Below are 17,183 nucleotides of genomic sequence, written 5' to 3'. Positions count from 1 at the left end.
AACCCAGTCCTCTTTAAGTGGACCAGCATAAAAGGACTCAATTCTTTTTGTGTTCACATTGTCGGTTGATTTTTAAAGAGGACTCTTTTAGAGTTCTGTTTCTGGTCCACCTCAGCTCTGATGGGTTCCTGTTCCCACTATAGTTCCTCTCTCATCCCTCTGCGGGTTGATGGTTCCCCTTCAATGATGTGATGTTTCATGTCGCTTCTACACGGAAAGAATTCTGAGCCTTTTCTCATTCGTTCCCTCTAAAATATATTTTTTAGATTCATGTGAAAAATATCCTTCAAACATTTGGGTTTATCCTCACTGGAAACTTAATTTTACAAGATTACATTTGAAAAAATCATGATACCTTTACAAATATCACCCAATGCTATTTGTTACTGAATAGAACCTGAATGCATCATAATATTACTCAATGAGAACGCCGTGAATGTGATTGCCTGTTAGCTCCATTATTTAGCCAACCAGGAACTCCTGACAACTATTCAGATTTCATATTTTTACTGAAGGATGTATTTACCAACAAATGACCTCCCCCCCACACACACACAAACACACTCACATTACGTGGTAACGGCTGTAGTACGTTGGTGAAACCCTGACAGATTCTATCATTAAAGCTGATTTAAGATTTTTGTGAGGACACCGTCATGTTCTGTTCAACCACTGAAGCATTTGAAGCATTTTGACATAAAATTGCATAATTCGAGCCAGCCATCACGAATGTGCATCCATTCACGTCAATGTCAACTTTGTATTCAACCAGGCAAAACAATTGCTCTGCGTGTGTTGGACTAAAGTATTGGACCGTCAAGCCGACACTATCAGTGGCTCATAATATGGAAATTGTTTTTCCTTCTTTCAAGTTTTGGCTATGATGGTGTCCACTTAATGCACTTCATTACACTTTTATTCACGTTGAAATATTTCAACCCACGCAAATAAGGTGAATACATTTGCATCTATTGGCACATTTGCATTGACCTTGTTTACAATCGTTCCACGTGAAAAATTAGCTTTGCATTTTGTGTGAACACAACATTAGAGGCTGATAGAGAACACAATTAAGTAGGAGACACTGTTGCATAGTTAATAAGATAATGTAATAAACATTTGCAAATTTAAACAGAAAACTCATTCCTCAGTCAATTACTGACATTATGTCCCCCCCGCTCCAGGCTGCCCCCTGCTGACCACCACCGGTCTGTCAGGCCTCATCCAGCTGCAGGAGCTGGAGGAGCTGGAGCTGACCAACTGCCCCGGAGCCACCGCCGAGCTCTTCAAGTATTACTCCCAGCACCTGCCCCACTGCATGGTCATTGAGTAAGACTGCCACCCCACCACCATTCTTCCTCCTCCTTACTCTTCCTCACCCTAATCACTTGCCAGGAGACTGAACTGAACCACATTGTTCCTCATCACCTGCCCCCTTCCTCTACACCACATTGAGTAGACTGACCCACCGGCGGACAGAGAGGCAGGAAGGCCAGACCCAGAGGAAGACGGCGTGGTGCTGAAGAAGAGCTTGGTGCAACGTCTTGTCTGACAGCAAGTCTCTGTCAGAATGAACTGAAGGGGTTTTGTTTACGGAGGAAGAATGACATTTGTTTTCCAGACGAAAAGGGAAAAAAAGATGATGTGTTTGAGCTTAAACACACTCTCTCTCTCTCTCACACACACACAGACACACACACAAACACACACACACACACACGCACACACACAAATGGTAAGTGAAACAAAGACCATGATGTTGTAATCTCCATCACCCTGTAATATAACAGCTGTTTCTTTTCTTAGAAGGTATCAAAAGGTTTAGCTTTCTCTTGTTTGGAGAAACAGGAAACAGGAAGTGAATGACAGGGATGGAACCTCTCTTTTCTCTTTCCTCCGTGTGTGACGTGTCTGTCATGGACTCACAGGCTCCTGTCTTTTTGGGAAGCCGCCACCTTTTTCCATTTGGGTGTCTAATCAGAAAGACAAAAATAAGAAGAACATTTGAAGATTTGACATGTTTTTGTGTTGGATTTGGTTGGGTCATTGTTCCCTTCTTTTATTCATTTTCTACACATATTTATTAATTTACAGATGTGAAGGGTCAGCTGTCGTAAACTGTGAATGTCGTGTTTTTAAAGGGGAAGTATGTCCATCCAACATGAACGACAGTCTGTCAAATGGAAATGTAAGAGCTTCTGCTTTTCTACCAACGAAGACGTTCGGTGAGGACTCAAAATTACTGGAATCAAACAAATAAATGGGGGGGGGGGTTGATAGAAATCAGCCCCTTCTTCCTCTTCTATTCGTCTTAAGTACTGACAGAAAGACATGATGTTCAGTGTTTGTTTTGAAGCTGCTAATATGTCGGGTTAGTTCAAAGGTCAAAGGGTCATCAGTATTTAATACTAGAGCAGCTCTTACAGACAGAAATGAACAGGAGCCAAGGCTTATTTACAAAGGATCTTTTTGTTTGCGGTAATTTTACAATTTTTCCTACAAACCAAGTCAGAGAAACATGAATCAACAGCCTCATGGCACTTTGTGACACAGTCGTGAAACTGAATCTATTAGTTTCATGATGAGCGACATGAATTAATTGATTTTGTGTCGCTAAGCACTTTTTCTCTCTGTCAGTCAGGATGACATCACTCTACAAAACCAACATTAGGTTTAAACAACAAAACCAGGCAGATAGACAGCTTTAGACAAAAACAATCCTCTTAGCTAGTTTATGAAATGGTCACCAATGCATCACGTCTCAACAACACTTTGGGACTTGCGGTGTCCAACATGGTCTGGTGGTTAAAGTCCTGTGTTGTTGGGTCCACCATCAGTACTCTTTCTCAGTATTTCTCAGTATTTACTAGATCTGGACGTTCCATAGTCAGCTGGTTGTATTTAATTTGTGTGCCCACCGTGAAAACGGATCCTACTTCTATTGTTTTAGTACTGAGAGGCACAAAAAGGAAACCAATCTGACAATGTGTGTCCCTGTACAGGAAAACAATAGATTCCATTTAGTCACTTCTTCACAAACTGCCATGAGGCCGAGTTGAGCCAAAGCATTTATTTTAGTTGGAAGTCGGTTATTGATGTTAGAAAAGAAAAAGCAATCCCTTCAGAGCCAGTAGTTGTGTGTTCATCTGATATGAAAGGAGATGAATGACCCAGCAGAGCCACTGTCCTGCATCTCATTGCCTTGTGTGCTGACTGCCACCTGAAGGACTGGAGGCTTCTCTGCAGCCACTTGAAGGTTGTGCCAAATGAATCTGATGGCTGGCGACACTGAAACGGACTGAGTAAGACTGTACGGAAATAGCAGACCATGCATGTTTTTAGTTGGTCTGCGTTGTGTTTCAAGAATTTTAGAGTTTGTTCTGAATCTCTTCATTGTACAGAAGTATATTTATTTATTTATCTATTTATTTAAATTAATTTGTGTCTTATTTCATGATTTATTTATTGAAGAGACATTCTCGAAAAATTTTCTTTTATGGAACTGAATTTGCTGATGCATTGATTGCTGTTTTTTTTTTTTTAATTATTATCTTCTGACATTTCAGACCCTGAAGTGAAATAATCTACTTATTAAACATTTAACACCAGTGACCATTGACATCATTAACACTGATGTACAGGTTTTAAATCATCATGATGCACAAGAGTGTATTTTCCTCTGTGCAAGTGTGTGTCAACTTTGTAAAGAATAAGTGGCCAAGTGGCCAACAAGTTATATTTACTGTCATTGTCCCGAATGTGGAAATACAGAGTCTGATATACATAAAAACATTTGAAGTGTATGATTGACTTCTGTCATTGCTAAGCAATGTTAAGATGTGGAAAGATGAGGATTCAACGGAAAATAATTTCTGACAAGAGTAACAGAAAGAAAAACATCATCCAACAAGCTAGCTTAAGAATTAGCTCCGGGCTCACTAGCTATGGTGAGGGAGAACTTTATGGTGCCATAACATGTTCCCATTCCCAACCACCGCCTAATACCAACGGTTGGTCAGTAGCCCCATGCCACAAACTAAACTCTTAACTCCAACAAAATCACCTTCCCATTCAACTAAAGTTCTCTCTCAATTCAACTATTTTTTTCTGGACGAAATCAGTTTGAAATAGTTACATGTGGTTAACGAAAAAAAAAAAAATCCATGCAAAACTACATAGCTAGGTTTAGACTCAATTTCGGATTTTTAAAATGACAACAAATTTAAACAAAGCACAACAAAGCTACTTGGTTCTAATGGGATGCTTACATCGGCCTATTTGTAGTCCTGTGGTTTCTGACCTGTCCACCACCGAGACCTCCCTACGTGGACTTCCAAGCACTCTTTGTGATTCATCAAGAGCAAATGTAATCCATGACAAAATACATTTCCCTTGAAACGTAATTTCACAATGTGCTTTAGTTATATGAGAACATCATTGTTAGCAGTTCAGGCTGGTTGCTTCACTCTCAAATCCTGACGCACCATGTGATTACTGATCGTGTTCGGTATTTTTGTTTTAAATGAGCTTCCGAAGATTCAAATTTGAGTTTTCATATCATGAACTCTGACATGCTATATGCTTCTAAGAACCAACCTTTCTGAGGTACATTTTCTAAGGTAAATCACTTCTACTACTGTCTTCAGTCTGTGGTCTACATCTGTCACCGTTTTGTTACAACCCTTGTACAGCACAACTTTAAGTGAGCAGTAAAATAAATATGGAGGATTTACTGATAATGTTGAAATTGGCAGAATTGGTGTGCTCTTTCAGTTTCAGTGTGTTTCTCTGCCTGTAATCATATTTCTCATTGTCATCTTAACACTAATGACCAGTGGCTTCTGTGCTTTGGTACCTGCAGATGTTCTCCACTATTTGACTAATAGCAACATGACACCATAAAGAAGAGCCAGATGTAGTCAATGAGAGCTTTGGACTGAACTGATAATGTGTAAAGCCATGCTGTTCACACATGCACATGTCTAGATGAAATGTTGCAAAGGAGGTCGGATCTGATCCAAATATGTATAATTAGTTTTCCTGCGGATCTAAATCAAAAATAAAATAGCGTTATAAAGGATGAGGTGGACTAAATAACAGACACTAATATAAATATTCTGAACAAACACTCGTAATCCACATCCATTGAAGGTCTTTACTCAGCTATGAGCACATGACCTGAATATGGAACTAAAGTCTCGGGTATTATCACATGACTGTAACTAAATCGTAGGTGGAGACAGTTCGTGAGGGAGGAGGAAACTATTGGGCGGCTTGGAGGCAGCTTGTCAGGACTTTTAGGGCTTTTCCTTTTTCAAGTCTGCAGATGGAACTACCATCATCGACTGGATTACAAACAATGATGAGACTTCACAAAGAGAGCAAACCAACAGAGAACAACCTACTGCTCAACGTCAGTAAAACCATGGAGCTGATTGGTGGTTTCAGACCTCTGTCTACATCAACGGTAAATGGATCTGCATTTCTGTAGCACTTTTTAGTCTTTTTGACCACTCAAGTCTGCATTCATCCATTCACACACATTCATACACTGATGGCAGAGGAGCTGCCTGCCCATCAGGATCTAAACTAACTCATCCACATGCCGATGGCACAGCCTTCGGGAGCAGTGTGGGATTCAGTATCACTGGAGCTTAAGTGGAGCAAGTCAACAACAGCATCACAAAAAAACTGACATAGTCATCACATATCTCCATCCTGATGAAAAAAGGTCATAAACAGCTGTTGTAAACTTTTAACCGCGGAGCAATAGAAAATATCTGACTGGAAACATTACAAACTGTTGTGGGATGTTCAGGGTCCAGGACAGGAGGACTCCACAAAGCACAAGAACTTCACTGGTACCATCTACCAGCATCAGCAATATTGGTAACAAGAGGTGCCTGCAATGTGCCAAAGATATTAAAAGACAAAACCAACCCAGACACAGCCTGTTCAACCTGCTGCATTCTGGAAAGAGATACACAAGTATCAGCGAATGAACCAGCAGACGTCAGAGCAGCTGAGACTCTTAAATTCATTCAACTCCCTTCAAACAATGATATAGATTTTTTTTTTTTTTTCTTATGTTCCAAAATGGGACTACAAACTGCAATTCATTTTGTAACCCCATTGACAATTATTGAAACCTTGAACCTGATTCTTCTGAGACCTGGTGACCTGGAATAGTTGCCTAATTTGTAGTTGGTACTACATCATTTCAGAGAGGCAGTGGTGCCATAAATATTACAATGACTTCATACTGGATTGAGAAGGTGACAAATATTTAATTATGAATCAACAGTGTTTACATGTGGCTCATGAAAACTATATATATATATAAAAAACAAAGACAATAATCATACAGGAACTGTGAGTAAATGCTGAGTACAAAAACCAGAGGTTGAGGATATGGTCGTAATATTCAGAGAAAACAGCATGAATTTCCAAGACTAAAATTGATGAGAAAAGAATTGTGTCCTTTACAAGATTGAAGTGGAAAATTTAATCAAAGCATACATTTATTAGAAAAATAATATTGGACAGCCTCTGAGAGTGGCAAAGGTCAGATAGATACATACACATTTTCTTTTATGAACATACAACAAATCCTCTGTGGTGTGATGGTATTCATCCAACCTTGCAAAATGATTCCTTAACTATTTTTTATTATCACAGTTTTTACATTTTCTCTCACCAATTTGTCTTGGTTCTTTTTTTCTAGGTAATTTGACACTTTAATCTCTGAGAAATTTTTCAGAAATTCATGCAATTTCTCATTCTGAATATCACGCTTGGCTCTCTAATTGTTATGACTTTATGATTGTTGTGGCCCTTATACGCCGTCATTGCATACCATCTGGATACACAGATTTGAGCGAGCAGTGTGAACAAGGCTTGAGATAACTGGGTCAACATTACACGTCTTCAGACCGACCGTTAGGCTTCCAAGAAGTCTCCAGGAAACAGCTTAATATTATTATGAATGCTCAGAGTAAAACAGCACTCCTTGGACAAAATTATATTTGGAGTATCTGAATAATAAATGCAGAAACTCAAGTAGGGAGATTATTAAATGTGTTGGAGCAAAGGAGGGGGTCAGGTGACATAGTATAAAGACAAAGTCTGTTTGGGAACAAACACAGGACTTTCACCCAGGAGTCCATGGTCTTGCCTCTTGTGAGACCAAAAGTAAACATTGACCTATTTGAGTTTTGACTTTTGTTATGCAATGTACGTTCTACACTCACCAAATGATGTCCGTTAGGTAACAAACATGCTCCATTTAACCCGAACCATGATCAAAGTATTTGGGCTCAGAGGTAGTGAGTCGTCCTCCAATCAGAAGACTGGCGGTTTGAATCCCGGCTCCTTCAGTCTGCATGCCGAACTGTCCTTGGGCAAGATACTGAGCCCCCGATGCTGCGCCATTGGTGTATGAATGAGTTAGATCCTGACGTGCAGACGGCTCTTTTGCCATCAGTGTGTGAATGTGTGTGTGAACGGGTAAAAGTGACTGAATGTAGTGTGAAGCGCCTTGAGTAGCTAGTTAGCTAGAAAAGCACTATATAAATGCAGGTCCATTTACCATTTATTGTTGTTGACTGTCGACTAAAGTCGTTCTGCTTCAATTTCCAATGTTTCATTTACTTCCACAACATGGTAGACGCAGTTTGATCTGTCTGAATATTAGAAAGGTTGTGATAACCACTGAAAACACACACAGCAAAAGACATAGTGAATAGTGACATAGTGAAGAAGACTGGCACTTATGAGCCTCCGTTCATTTGGGATTTAGACAGAATGTCAGTCAGGATGAGGATAGTGCTGCCATCTAGCTGCTGCTGGCATGTTCTCTTCATGCACCTCACGGTGTAATCTACCTCACACCCAGCTGGGACGATGAAGCAGTATACTCATCCATGTCACATTACTGAAAGAGGTTTATGTTAAAGTCAATCCTCAGAGTGTACCAACTACACACCTCATTCATGATGACACTAAGGCACATTTGTGTTATTTCTCAACCATCATCAAAGAACTCACAACCTGAACATCTTGGGGGGTTTAGCTCAGGAGGTAGAGCAGGTTGGCTGGCAACCGCAAGATTGCCTGTTCGATCCCCGGCTCCTCCTAGCTGAGTGCCTGGTGTCCCTGAGCAAGACACCTCACCCTAATTGTTCCTGACGAGCTGGCTGTCGCCCTGCGTGGTTGACTCTGCCGTCGGTGTGTGAATGTGTGTATGAATGGGTGAATGTCAGTCATTACTGTAAAGCACTTTGGACAAAAGCGCTATATAAATGAGGCCATTTTACATCTAGTTTCGGACACGCTGCCTGCAAGACCATTCTTTTCTCATGCTATGGGACTTTTCAGAGCCAGAGCCAATTAAATGGAGCTTTTTTACTGAGTCTTCTGAGTTTTTCTGATGGTGGTAGATGTGGTAGGAAGGGACAATGATAGGTTGATATTAGTGTTTTTTAATTAGGATGAACTCTGTATTTTTTCCGGTATGCGTCTTTTTCCCCATCATCCATCACCACAGCAAGATCAAGCGCTCCACCTCAGCTGGTTGACGACGTGTGATAGGGCCTAAATGTACTCCAGCACACAACAGCGTCAGGTTGGAGGTTCACTAGAACACAGGCCCAGCAGCTGTGAACATCCTAAACCACTTGTCATCAGATCGCATCTGCTGGCACGTCGTATTACTGTACTGGGAGTAATGGTGCTGACAACATGACCTGGTATGGGCCCAACTACACTCAACAAAAATATAAACGCAACACTTTTGTTTTTGCTCCCATTTTTCATGAGATGGACTTAAAGATCTAAAATTCATTCCAGATACACAATATTACCATTTCTCTCAAACATTGTTCACAAATCAGTCTAAATGTGTGATAGTGAGCACTTCTGCTTTGCTGAGATAATCCATCCCACCTCACAGGTGTGCCACATCAAGATGCTGATCTGACATCATGATTAGTGCACAGGTGTGCCTTAGACTGTCCACAATAAAAGGCCACCCTGAAATGTGCATTTTTTTGCTTTATTGGGGGTCTGGGGACTCAGAACCAGTCAGTATCTGGTGTGACCACCATTTGCCTCATGCAGTGCAACACATCTTCTTCGCATAGAGTTTATCAGATTGTCAATTGTGGCCTGTGGAATGTTGGTCCACTCCTCTTCAATGGCTGTGCGAAGTTGCTGGATATTAGTGGGAACTGGTACACGCTGTCATATACGCCGGTCAAGCACATCCCAAACATGCTCAATGGGTGACATGTCCGGTGAGTATGCTGGCCATGCAAGAACTGGGACATTTTCAGCTTCCAAGAAGTGTGTACAGATCCTTGCAACATGGGGCTGTGCATTATCTTGCTGAAACATGAGGTGATGTTCATGGATGTATGGCACAACAATGGGCCTCAGGATCTCATCACGGTATCTCTGTGCATTCAAAATGCCATCAAAAAATGCACCTGTGTTCTTCGTCCATAACAGATGCCTGCCCATACCATAACCCCACCACCACCATGGGCCACTCGATCCACAACATTGACATCAGCAAAGCGCTCACCCACACGACGCCACACACGCTGTCTGCCATCTGCCCTGAACAATGTAAACCGAGATTCATCCGTGAAGAGAACACCTCTCCAACGTGCCAGACGCCATCGAATGTGAGCATTTGCCCACTCAAGTCTGTTACGGCGACGAGCTGGAGTCAGGTCAAGACCCCGATGAGGACGACGAGCATGCAGTTGAGCTTCCCTGAGACGGTTTCTGACAGTTTGTGCAGAAATTGTTTGGTTATGCAAACCAATTTCAGCAGCTGTCTGAGTGGCTGGTCTCAGACGATCTTGGAGGTGAACCTGCTGGATGTGGAGGTCCTGGGCTGGTGTGGTTACACGTGGTCTGCGGTTGTGAGGCCGGTTGGATGTACTGCCATATTCTCTGAAACGCCTTTGGAGACAGCTTATGGTGGAGAAATGAACATTCAATGCACGAGCAACAGATCTGGTTGACATTCCTGCTGTCAGCATGCCAATTGCACGCTCCCTCAATGCTTGTGGCATCTGTGGCATTTTGCTGTGAGACAAAACTGCACATTTCAGAGTGGCCTTTTATTGTGGGCAGTATAAGGTACACCTGTGCACTAATCATGATGTCAGATCAGCATCTTGATGTGGCACACCTGTGAGGTGGGATGGATTATCTCAGCAAAGCAGAAGTGCTCACTATCACACATTTAGACAGATTTGTGAACAATGTTTGAGAGAAATGGTAATATTGTGTATCTGGAATGAATTTTAGATCTTTAAGTCCATCTCATGAAAAATGGGAGCAAAAACAAAAGTGTTGCGTTTATATTTTTGTTGAGTGTATATTAGGATCAGCTTAAAACCAGATTAATACTGCTGCATTCTTGTTTGAATGCATGTGAAGATTACAAGCTTTCCAAATGGTTTCCTATAATATTTTGTGTCATGTCGTACATAAGCTCTATTCATCTGTTTATGCAGGAAGGTTTGGATTCAGTGCCATCTCCAAGCGTCCATGTAGCCATCTTGATTCCTTGCTAATGTTGCATTTTTCATGCTGCTCTTGAGGAGCCACTCACTGCGTTATGATTGTCTTTTGTGTTTTATTGAATTATAAAATCACAAGTTGGTTAAGTAAGAAAACCACATTGAAAAAAAATACTGGAAATCTTGCATAAGTATCATAATGCAACCTGTGCAGCTGACAAATCAGTCTATTGCTACGATCGTTTTGAAATAAAATGGAAATATAGACAATATTTCTATAAATGGCCATTGTTTTAATGAATAATGAAGACAAAAAGGAGAGGCCCACCTCTGCAGAGCTGCAGTTCTGATCAAAATTGAAAAATAATAAATGGAAAACACCACTAATTATAAAAACTGTAGGTTATAATTATCCCATTCAGACACACGATCATTAATGAGGTTCAATACTCTGTTGACTGATAAGGCCTTGATTGTTAACTTTTGGCCGTATAACGTACACGCTATATAGCTGATACCAAGATGTTTGGACACCACTTCTGTCATCATCCTTCCAAAAAATATATGAGCTCATGTTCTTTTTCAAATACATCCATATTTGATGTATTGATGATATAGTTGATTTCTTATGTTTTGTGTAAAAAATTAAAAGCATTCTACTAGCTTGTCCCATACTGAAAAAAAGACTGAAAAACTAAAAAAACAAAACAATTTCTCATCTTATTTTAAAGTGGGAAACCGTCCTTGTGATTGGTGGTTGGTGGTTACTAGCAGGTCCAGATCAGAGGTGGCTCTCTGATTCATATCGTTCCAGGCCACTGAAGTCCATGTTGCTCTCGTTGAGCCGTCGTATGCGGTAGCTCTCATAGTGGATGTTGTGTGTTACGTCCTTCAGGTCCTGAAGGTGAGACCTTTAAAAAGAAAAACGATTTGGTTACATTCCTAACACAGTTCGTGAAATCGTCTCCAAATGTAAATTATCGGTTTCGTGTACACGAGTTGAACATTTTTTTTGTCTCTCAGCACAAAAACAATGTCAATGGAAAGCAAATTGACAACTGCATCCTGCGTACGTAACAACCTGTGTATTCTGTGTTTTTCTCTTCATCACTTCCTTGTAGACTCGCTGTGACTGTGTTTGGTTTGGATCCCTTTGCAAAGGCTTATAAAAAAAGTATTTATTTTCAGACTTCCACTATAACATATTACTGCTGTGTAAAACTAAGGATTATTAATGTCTCATATTCTTCAAACTCTGTGTGGATTCGTCAGTAGAATTCACCGAGTATGTAAATGGAAAGAGAACTGGACCTAGCACTGAGCCTTGAGGCACCCCACAGTGGACACCTGTTACAGCTGGCCTGGCATCAGCAATACCAACACAGAAACACCTGTCTGCTAGGTAGGACCTAAACCATTGCAGTGCAGTGCCACCAATACCCATCCAAAATGATCATTTGATTGGAGTAAATGTAAAGAAACCTAAACACTGAATGGAAGCAAGAGGCCACACTGCTGAACTGTACATATTCTGTGGCTAAAAAAACCCATCAGAGGTGCACGGTGGATTAATTCCCTCACACTACAGTAATCAGAGGGTAACAGATTTGATGTTATGTAAGTGGTATCCATGATAATCTGAAGGCCTTGCATTACTTCTGATAATGACACAGCTCATTAGTGATCATCCCATGAAGACTATGGTCATCCACATGAAAAATACACTCTTAAGTTGAAATCTTTATAAACATTAGAAATAAAATTAATGTTATGCTCCAACAATTATGAGATACAGTGGCCTATGAAGATTCTAGAGATAATCAGGGTTTAAGACAAATGGCAAACGTCGCCATCCAGAAACCCACATGTTCCTGATAATGCTACTTTCTGAATGAAAAATCGGCAGTGAAACTTGCAGGAGAGCTAGTTAGCTGTTAGCAGCCAGTGGGCAGCATGCTTGGCTAACTAATGCAGCTTACAGTTTACCGCTAACAGCTAACGTCATCATGCCTTTAAGATCTATTCAGGAGCATATGTTGAAGAACATGGGATTTATTTTGTTTATCAACATATTTAATTGGGTATCGAGAATTGTAAAAATCTCACTTGCATAGGTGTTGATTACGTTTTCAGTATTGTCACATCCCTGGAACTTTTTCAAAGCTATTTACACATCTCAGACAATCACAACTGGATTTCTCTGTATGTGGCATGGAGCTTAACGGCAGATATTTGTCAAAAACAATTAATTATATTTGAATACATCAAACTATTATGAACAAAGACAGCTTCCTCCTGACTGCTAACTGGGATAACATACACTTTCTGTGGTCTCTTGACAAACAGTAGTTGGAAAATTACAAAAATGTTGGGACGCAACATTTTGACTTCAGCAAAGGGAGGCAGCAATGTGTGGACTAACACCTCAGTGACTTTTAGAGACTCTACCATGACACACGACACAAGTGAAGTCACATCACATCAGTGTACAATGATATATTCATAAAAATCATGGTGACAGTTTTATTACAATAGCATTGTGTTTAAAGTCATGAAAGTGTATGATGGATTCATTTTATACTGATGTATGAATTTAAACATTTTCAAAGAGAGGTGTGTTGTCCGCTTCACCACTAATTCACTTTTTATAGTAGGATGTCTTGAAACCAGAAATGTAGTTATTGATACTAAAATCAGTGAAATATGTAAAAAACACAAAAACACAACAATGAATCCTATGTCCTTCAACATATTTTATTAACATTTGCATACTGTTTCTTATGAATGTATTTTTAATCCCTGAGTTTGTCTTAAAACAAAAAGGACATGATTAGATGTAGAAGACATTTGAACACATCATTATATCATTTACACCATTTACCTTTGCCCAATACTTATGTTTTAGTAATGTTTGAGGTTAAATGCATCACAATGGAGCTTAATGCAACCTCTATATGTTAATATTAGCTCCATCATTTAGTCACTGGCTGCCAACAGCTAATGTCACTAGCTCTCTTCCTGATGATTTCAACACGGACGCTGTCAGTCATATGACCCTCATCTTGACCGTCATAGTGGTACTGTGTGTTTTAAAAGACAGATAACTTTGAGTGTGGCTAAAATGGCGGACGCCGTAGTAGTGCTCCAGTCGCTAAAAGCAAGCTAGTAACTTTCTGCGTGAGGTTAAAGTAGTGAAACACATTCATAGCTATATGTAATTAGGACATAGAAGAGAGAGAGAGCAAGCGGTGTGAAACGGGATAAACAGTAAATGTTTTAGGGAACTGTATTAACCGTTTGAATTGTTTAGCAGGCTATGCTAATGCTAATCCCTGTTAAATGCTAACGCCATAGCCGAGCGTATTTCCTCATACTCATGGAGGTGAAAGGAGGGCGTTCAGTCGGGAGAAATGTGTTATTATTTAACTGTCATTGTCATATAGTTATGTCATCTGAGTTTATGTATTACCATTTGACAACAACACAGTATTTTCATAGCTAATGTCACTTGCTAATACTACCTGTAGTCCCTGTAACAGTAAGGAAACACGTATTTGTAACAGTGGACGTAACAGTGTGTATGGTATAAAGAGTAGCATGTATATGTTTAATGTATATGGGTCAGTGGCGTGCACAGGTAGACACTAGGTGGTGCTAAAGCACCTGCCCTTGCCCTCTGGACCAAGCAAGTGCCCTTTTGAAAGTTCGTTTTTTTCACACAAAGAAACACGAGACAATCCGGTCAATTTTCAAAATAAAAGCAGTGTGAACGCGCCTCAGTTGCCAAGCTGCAACTTGCATTTATTTGTCTCTGTTGTGAAGTAGCCGGTCTCAACGCCACACAGCTGGGCATAAATTATCGGCTGCTCACAAGCTAGACGCTACCCAAAATCAGTAATAGATATGACATGATGATGACCACCAGTAGAGTTTGTCATTGGTATCCTACAGCATGTGAATCTATCTGTATACTTACTTAAGATGAATATTTAGTAGGCTATTGTGTAGGTTTACATTAGGCTAGGCCTACATAATTAACACTTGCAGTAATGTATTTGCTAAATGACAAACAGGCAATACCCAATTGCCTGCAGAAAAAGTAGCCCTGTGCCTTGTTGAAATATAACCAAACAGTCTTATTCATATTGTTGGTCTCTTTTTATTTACCAATTGCAGCATAATGCCTAGAAAGGAGAGGATAAGAAGGGAAAAAGAAAGGGAGCTACAGCAGGCAGCCCAGGGGAGCAGCTCTGTGGGAAATAAAACAATAGCATATAACGTTCAACATGTGCCTGTAATGTTTATTTATTTTTTAAATCTCACACTGCCATAATAAGGCAGCCGTCAGTTCTACATGCCGCATAAAGTGCCCTTATTTTTCACTGAGCACCTGCCCCCCAAAATGTCAGTGCACGCCACTGATATGGGTCATTTGTGTTATCCGGCCTATTGTTGTTGATAATAACTATGTAAGAGGTATTAGATAATAAAGTACAGCCGAAGTAGAAGTCAGTACGTGATGAGCGAGCTAACGCTGCAGAGAGAGAGATCCAGATCTGACCTGTGTTTTCATATTTCCAACAGGAAATAAATGTTATTCCAAGAGTGAGCGTCGCCTCGTTTTTACAAGTGTAACAACATTATTGTGATGATCCTTACAAATACTCATATTCCATCTCTTTAATTAACCAAGTGAAGCAGCACAATTAAACTCACCTGATGAGTAGATCTCTCAGGTTGGCAAACTCACAGTGCGCCACATTTTCAACTGTGAAAAGAGAAGAAGATTTATTTTGATTTTCGAAAGCTGCCCTTCACCAAAAAGGGTATTGGTAGAATAATAGGACCATGCTGAACTAATCAGGTGATTTGTGTATCAGTATGTTTAATTAAATATCATATGACACAAATTGGCAGTAATTCAAATGGTTATTAAAGTGTTATTATACCCAATGGGAATGATGACAATTTGCATCCTCTGTGAGGTTATCCTGTTCTTACTTATTATCTTCTGCCAGGAGGATCATGCGATCAATGAGTGAGTGAGTGAGTGAGTGAGTGAGTGAGTCTGATGGCCAGTTTAGGCCAGGAATGATTCCTGCCAGACCTGTCCAATCACATTGGACAGGCCATTGAACATTTAAATAGAACCTGTCCGGCAATGTGAAGCTAAAAGGTCTCAAAACACAGCACATGAAGCAAAAGTACAAATGAGGAAAGAAATCATTCCATTTATCTGGAAAGGGTTACAAAGACATTTCTACGGCTCTGGACTCCAGCGAACCACAGTGAGAGCCATTATTAACAAATGGAGACAACACGGAACAGTGGTGAACCTTCCCAGGACGACTTATCGGCGACTTATCCAGGAGGTCCAAAAAGAGCCCGGAATAACATCTAAAGGACTGCAGGCCTCACTTGCCTCAGTTAAGGTCAGTGTTCATGATTCCACAATAAGAAGGACACAGGGCAAAGATGGCACCCAGAGTTGAGAGACCAAAACCACTGCTGTCCATAAATAACACAAAGGCTTGTCTCACCTTTACCAAAAACATCATGATGACCCCCAAAACCTTGGGTTCTAATTCTATGGACTGATGAGTCAGAAGCCAATTTTAGACAGATGATTCCGCCGTAATGGCGGAAAGGCGAGTCAAAATATGCCGTGAACCGGAGTGTTTAGATAGAACTCCATATCGCCTCGTCATTTGTTTGTTTTACAGTATGGGCAAGTATTAATGAACAAAACACGTTAATGACCACACAGTCTTTTCTAAACTTTTATTGCTGACATGGGATTGAAACAGTGAAACAAGAGCTTCAGTCGTGCTCTTGAGAGGTTGCTATGGCTTCAGTTGTCCACCAGATGTCACCATCACTGAAGCGTTGAAGCTTTGAATCTTTTTCAACACAATTGCTAGGAAAGCCTCAGTGCTTCATAAGGCTTCACTTGCCCACCACTAGCAATTACCTAGTTTCAGCCAGCTCAGCTGTAGTGAATAGACTTGATTGGAGGGAGGGGTCTCAGTCAGAAGATAGAGGACAGCCAGTGAAACTCCTTTCAAACCACATTTTGTCTGGAGAAAGGAAGGAAGTTGCTTTGTATCTTGTTGGTAAGTCAGAAACTAATTGTAGATTTGGGTTTAGGCATTCTGTGAGTAAAGCTAGTTCTAACATTTAGTCTAGATAGCTTGTTTTTTAAATTCTTGTGAAGCTGTGCATACTAAGTGGGCAATAACCTAGTTTCAGCCAGCTCAGCTGTAGTGAATAGACTTGATTGGAGGGAGGGGCCCTAGTCTGCGCATGAGGTAAACTGAGCACTTAAAAGCTTGTCAGTACAGCGGCAGCTCTAGCGTCAGGACAGCCGAACAAAGACAAGGGAGTCTATCTGCGGGAGTCCATTGAGGTAGGCATAACATCCAACCCCCTGCCATCGCAGCCATGTGTCCTATCCCAGTCAGGACATCAAACTGGAGAAGATTTTACCAGAGACCCTTCGCTCGAGGCTGTAACCCATCCAATTTCTGCTACCCACCATTCTCCACCGGTACGGAACTTGAAGTACAACGGGGGCTATGGAACTGCCAGTCTGCAGTCAAGAAGGCGGACACCATCTCAGTGAGGAGGAGGAACTGGGCTCCTCATCTC

General features: G+C 40.7%; 2 protein-coding genes across 2 annotated transcripts in view; one reads left to right on the top strand and one right to left on the bottom strand.

Moving 5' to 3' along the window:
* fbxl16 (F-box and leucine-rich repeat protein 16) overlaps window positions 1-2,220 on the top strand; it is a 37,731-nt gene extending 35,511 nt beyond the window's left edge. Inside the window, exon 7 of the mRNA XM_084036236.1 lies at window positions 1,185-2,220. Coding sequence (XP_083892362.1) covers window positions 1,185-1,333 — 149 coding nt within the window. The 3' untranslated portion in view covers window positions 1,334-2,220. The remainder of the gene's footprint in view (window positions 1-1,184) is intronic.
* An 8,587-nt stretch (window positions 2,221-10,807) lies between these two features.
* Window positions 10,808-17,183, bottom strand: part of LOC311030460 (uncharacterized protein) — a 110,883-nt gene continuing 104,507 nt past the window's right edge. Inside the window, exons 10-11 of the mRNA XM_084036216.1 lie at window positions 15,252-15,303; window positions 10,808-11,446 (exon numbers count right to left, since the gene is read on the bottom strand). Coding sequence (XP_083892342.1) covers window positions 11,317-11,446; window positions 15,252-15,303 — 182 coding nt within the window. The 3' untranslated portion in view covers window positions 10,808-11,316. The remainder of the gene's footprint in view (window positions 11,447-15,251; window positions 15,304-17,183) is intronic.

The sequence above is a fragment of the Eutrigla gurnardus genome (genome assembly GCF_963514095.1).
Source record: "Eutrigla gurnardus genome assembly, chromosome: 20".
NCBI classification, from domain to species: domain Eukaryota; kingdom Metazoa; phylum Chordata; class Actinopteri; order Perciformes; family Triglidae; genus Eutrigla; species Eutrigla gurnardus.
This window is presented reverse-complemented; position numbering and strand designations above follow the sequence as displayed.